Raw genomic sequence first — 6000 nt, forward strand, 5'->3', positions numbered from 1 at the left:
TTTCTGTAGTGATAATTTGCAATATCAAACACAGAGGACTTTTTGTTTAGTTCAGTTGCTGTTGATTAGTTTTTCATAATTTGTCTTAGGTAACAAACATAGATAAGAGTTTGTATGCACAAAGCTGACTTTTAAAGGCAGCATACTTCAAATGAAGTGAAGTCATGGCAGACAGGCAAGCTTGGTTTCTTAGCCCAAGATAGCATCAAGAATAACAGTACGAAATACAGGAAGTTACTTGCATAACAGTAAATGTAATTTGCATGTAAGTACCAACTCTTAAGATTGGTTGGTCCTATTGATTTTGAAGTCTTACTTTGAAGCTTTGATTAGTCTTTAAAAGACAAAAGTAACTGAGTTGTACTTCTTTCATTACATACTCCAGTATGTAACCTTATGACTGATTCCCTTTGAATAGCATTTTCCTTTCAAACAGAAAAAAACATGGGAAGGGAAGAACAATGGAGCTATGAAACCTCATGATTACCATTAGCATGGAAAGTCTTGGTAGCTTTAGTGAAAGGTATACTGGAAGCTGGTTTCTAGCTGATATTGTTTTCAGAACTTAGGACTTATGAAGAGCTGCTAAATGTTTTGAAATACTGATTGTTAATTTTCTCAACTCCTGCTCTCTTCTACATCAGGAAAGACTCTGATGAGGCAGATCTGGTGCTGGCCAAAGAAGCTAATGTGAAGTGTCCTCAGATCGTAATCGCTTTTTATGAAGAACGGCTAACTTGGCATTCATGCCCAGAAGATGAAGCACAATAATTGTTTGCATTGCTTTTTTTATATATAAGAATATTAAAACCTGAAATTTGATTTATTAGCAATGTGAGAAGCATACATTCTAACAAGTTTCAAATTTGATATTTTTTTGAAGTAGTATGTTTTGCATCAACAGCAAGTAAATAAAGGCTTTCTGTAACTTGTTTCATTTACCACAAGAGAGCATTTGATACTACTACTTCCTCCATATTAGGTAAAGCTTTTATAAAACATTGATGAACTTCCTTAGTTATTACAGAATCATAATGAATGTCTAAACAAACTCACAGATGTTTTGTAGTCTTCTATACTATTGATGTGCATGTATCTTCTTTACCCAAACCTAGCCCTTTAAACCTGTAAGGTCATTCTTTCTAGTATTTGGGATCACTTGGTCTTAAGAAGACCAGGTGAAAACTAACTTTGTAGTAATTTGAATGTTATCAGACTGTATATTGTTTACTTTATTGTAAATACTGGTGAGCAGTGGTCAATAAAATAGTTTTATATTCTTCCTTTATACTGATAGGCTGTGACTCTTTTGAAGCGGGGTATTTCTCAACTTTTGATATGTTAAACTCAGTTTGTAATATATTTAACTGTAATTTGTTCTCTCGGGGGGTAGGTTGATTATTAATATTACCCCACTGCTACTCTTATCAGAATACTGGACAAGTACCATGCTTTGATTAGTAGTCGGAGGTTTTCGTGAATACTGCCTAAGACACGGGTTTTTCTCAGTCAGGAAGGGCCTGTAACATTAATGTGCTTTGGTTACTCCTGTAAGTCACAGATTGCAACCACACAACTTAGGTACAGTAGTTGGTCACAAGGCCAAGTAGCCTCTGCAGGCATACTAGGAAATATTTGACATGTATTGACAGTATTAGCCCTTGCTTTAATTTCAGCTCTTAATAAGAGGCTATAATGTACTCTAGGGCAGGTTCAGATGGAATTATTCTTCAGGCCATCACCTCAAGAATACTTACATAGCTCAGCTTTTAAAGTGGAAAATTTAAATGAAGATACTTAAGTCAGATACTTGGAGCAAAAGACTTTCTTTCTACTTCAGACAATTTTGAAATTAGTCCTGTAATCAGCTGCTTGGATAATCCCTTTAGAAGGGCAGAAGTAAAAGATGGGGAACTCAGGAAGAGTAAAGTTGCCATTTATCTTTTCACTTGCTTTTATCTAAAAACCATCTTCGTGTTTTGACTACCATAGTATAGTTTGCCTTAAGCTGTGCTTATATGTCAATGGCCAAGATTATTTCAGAATTATCCTTAATTTACAGTTTTGACTAAAAAATGTAATCCTGTAGTACACTGTCAGTGTCCATAGACTCATAGAATGGTTTTGGGTTGAAAGGGACTGTGAAGATCATCTAGTTCCAACCTGCCTGCCATAGGGAGGGACACTTTTCACTAGACCAGGTTGCTCAGAGCCCCATCCAACCTGGCCTTGAACACTTCCAGAGATGGGTTGTCAACAGCTTCTCTGGGCAACCTGTTCCAGTGCCTCACCACCCTCAGAGTAAAAAATTTCTTCCTATAATATCTAACCTAACCCTACTCTTGGTTTGAAGCCATTTCCCCTTGTCCTGTCACTACATGCCTTTGTAATTCCTCTCGAGCCTTGCTGTAAGCCTCCTTTAGGTCCTGGAAGGTTCTCTTAGCTCTCATTGGAGCCTTCTCCAGGCTTAACAATCCAAACTTTCTCAGCCTGTCTTCACAGGAGAGGTGCTAGAGGTGCTGCAGCCCTCTGATCATCTTTGTGGCCCTTCTCATAGGTGAGACAGTTGGGATTGCCTGGGTATGTTTTTTCAGAAGATTAAAAAAAGTAGATATTTCTGGAAACCCTCATATAGTGTGCATAGCCTGACGAGTGAAGGAAGGAATCCTTGATGTTCTTTTGATACTGTTGATACTTTTGAGTCTGCTTGATGTTCTTTTATACTGTTTCACAAATCATTACTATAATTATTTGTCCTTTCAATAGTTTCAAAAGCCATTTATATTGCAAAACAAAGCCTGTCACCATAGAACACCTACTTGTAGTTAAACAGCAATGGCTAAACTTGTTATATGCACTTTTTCCTAAAGATTTTTTATTACTGGTTTTGGGCAGAATTCAGTCTGTTTGTGGCTCTAGGAATAATCTGATATCTCTGTTAGCATGGAGCTCCCTTGCACCAGATAATGATAACTTAAGCACTTAACTAACCTCTCTTGCTTATTCCTTAGACAAATCACCCTGATTTTATCACGTTTAAGACTCCTACAGAGTTCATGGCTTAATTTTTGGAAGGCTTGTAATAGAAATACTTACACACCTAGTATATAGGATTCTGAAATCCTTGCTTTTTTGTCCAGTAGCTTGATAAACAGATGGGCTGAAGAGGAATTCCAAAGCAGCTTGTATTCTCCTGACAGTTTCTTCAGTATGGAGTACTTTGTAGAGTCTTAAAACTGTTACTGTACAAGATGCATTTTACTGCCTGAAACTTTGCAGTTTCTGTAACACATTTCAAGTGTGGATATCAAGTCTGTGTGAAGTTGCTGATTTGAAGCAATACAGGTTAAATGGTTGTTTTTAATTATTGGTTATTGTTAGTGGTAGACAAAGATTTTTGTTGAAAGGTTGGTTCTCCTCAATTTGTAACCCTTAAAATACAGATTTGTAACGATATACAGCTTTTTACCTTATATTTGGTTCTTCCTTCTGACTTAATAAAAATACACTGAATTCACTTTTAAACAGCTTTGCAGCTTGTTAGACAGTTCTTTAGATTGCTGATTTTTTTTATGTTATGATGGTAAATATGCTGACTGGTATTTGTTTCCTTTTTTTTCTCCTCACTTTGTGTCAAACTGAGTTTTGCTAGTAACAAAATGCAACACTTTAAAGTTACAAGTTATGTAAAGTTATGCTGAATGTGCTGCATACATAGGCAAAAAGTTAACAAATGTTATTAATTTAAAATTTACTGATTAAATAAATGAGATATCTTCTGTAGTTAGTTGAGTTGTGCATAGGTTTCTCGTCATTGTCTCCTTTCTTATACCAAACCAAATGGGTTTCAGGCTGTCATTTTGTGATTACTCTGTGTTAATTGTGCTCTCCTGAAAAAAACCAACATATAAAACACAAAAATCACAGTTGTGCTTGCTCCAATGCTTCTCACTCTGGCTGAAGAAAATACTCAGGTAGTGCTAGATTATGTAAAATTGAGATCATGATCAGTTATGATATCATCCTTTTATAGCCTGGTTCCTACTTCTTTGCTAGGAAAGAATAAAACTCATACTTTGTTAATTAGTATTGTATTACTTGCAAATTAATGAGAGTAATTGCTATTAATTGAATAAAACAAGTCTGGCACCTGCAAAAACTATTAGCATTGCAAGTGATTTTTATCAGTTCAGCACAAATGGATTCTGCATGCTTGGTGGTAATTCTTCTAGATTTATGGTGCAGTTCTCCTCAAAACTGTGTGACAGTTTCTTAGCAATAGATTATAGTACATTTAGGACTCAACATATGTTGTCATGACTTGAAATGTAACTATAACTACATTTTTCCTTTAACTGCAAATTATCTTATGTGCTTACCTGAATTGGGCTCTTGCAGCATAAAATATTGTACTCCTAAGACCTTTCTCCAATATTCTCAGTATTCTCCTTGCCATTGGTGTCCCTCTCTCTCTGTTTAATATGTCTTCTCAAAATGCTGCCTTTTATTCAACTCCTGAATTTAGCTGCTTATATTAAGAGATGTCTACTCTGCTGACAGAGGTTTCTAAACTTGGGCTAGTAGCCAAGCCAGATGCCCCCAGATTTGTTTCTGAAGTGAAAAGTTGCTGCACAAACCTACTGCACCTTAAAAGCTGAAGTGCAATACCATGGAAGTAGGGCGGTGTGGTTCCTGGAAGAAAATGTCACAGGATCAAACAGAACCATGTTTTTCCCTCTAGGTTTATGATGCTGTGACTCTACCAGCTCAAGGAGTTGTGCTTTGTTTTGCAGAGTGAATATCCAGACTAGCTCTTGCAGAGTTTACCTGACTGATGTATATTTTCACAAGCAGTTTCCACCTGACAGTGTTTTCCTAATTTCCTAACCTTTAGTTGTGACAACACTTGAGGGCATGCAGCAGTGGAGCCAAAAGTGTTTGGTAGTACCTTCATCTCAGCAGGACCAGGAAAGAGTTGCAGAGGCTTTGTGCTTCATTCCTGCTGCCTCTTGTTGACACAATCCCAGCCATCAGTTTGGGTAATACCACATCCTTTTGAAGTTTAAATAGCAAACCTCCATGTCCCAAAATGCCTGTCAGGAACTCCTGACATTCTGGACTCTGATTTCAAATAAATGATAGATGGTTTAAGCTAGAAAAACTAATAAGTAATGCCAAGCAAAATTGAAACCCCTGTCCTGAAAAAAAAAGCCTGCAATTGTTTCAGTCTGATGAAAGTAGAAATGGTGCTCTTCTTCCTTGTTGAATGCTGCAGCATTTTTTAACTTGGTGAGAGAATTGGATCTGATTCCCAGGGCTCCAGATGGCACCTGCCAGATGGAAGCTCATATTGTCTTAAGACAGTGGCATTGATGGCATGGTGTTTGAGAATGCAATAACATTTTGTGATGGATTTTCTTACTGGATAAAGTAAGTGGTCAAGTGCTTGCATGCATTGCAGTGTCTGCCAAAATATTTTGATCTGGTGAAAAGGTCACCCTTATGGGGATGGGATGGCAGAGTTTGGTTTCTTTTTTTTCCTTGATTGGATGTGTAAATCCCTCAGATTTGCTTAGACCAGAGGAGGCATCATAGGCATCTATATACAATTTCTCCTTCCCAGAAATGTTATCCAGGTGCATTGCTCTGCACAGAGTTACAATTTGAAATGTGTATGTAGGTTTGCTCCAGAATCTTTGTTGAAATGCACTGGGCCTTATTGCCTGAGTTTGTATAAGCAGGATCAATAATCAGGAAGTTCTGTCTTAAAGAAAATGGATGTTAAAGAAACTTAGAATCAAAGAATCATTTAGGTTGGAAAAGACCTTTAAGGTCATTGAGTCCAAACAATAACCCAGCACTGCCAAGTCCATTGCTAAACTATGTCCCTAAGTGTCACATATACACATCTTTTAAATACCTCTAGGGGTGGTGAATCTACTGCTTCCCGTGGGCAGCCTGTTCCAATGACTGACAAGCCTTTCAGCAAAAAAAATTTCC

At 37.1% G+C, this 6000-nt stretch overlaps 1 protein-coding gene across 4 annotated transcripts in view; it reads left to right on the forward strand.

Annotated features, from left to right (window-relative positions):
• Nucleotides 1-3783, forward strand: part of CBX3 (chromobox 3) — a 14359-nt gene extending 10576 nt beyond the window's left edge. For all 4 annotated transcript variants that reach the window (XM_059845310.1, XM_059845301.1, XM_059845291.1 and 1 more), the window contains one exon: nucleotides 645-3783. In XM_059845310.1, the coding sequence (XP_059701293.1) occupies nucleotides 645-771 (127 nt within the window). In that variant the 3' untranslated portion in view covers nucleotides 772-3783. The remainder of the gene's footprint in view (nucleotides 1-644) is intronic.
• The last annotated feature ends 2217 nt before the right edge of the window (nucleotides 3784-6000 follow it).

Source organism: Haemorhous mexicanus, chromosome 1, assembly GCF_027477595.1.
Source record: "Haemorhous mexicanus isolate bHaeMex1 chromosome 1, bHaeMex1.pri, whole genome shotgun sequence".
NCBI lineage: Eukaryota > Metazoa > Chordata > Aves > Passeriformes > Fringillidae > Haemorhous > Haemorhous mexicanus.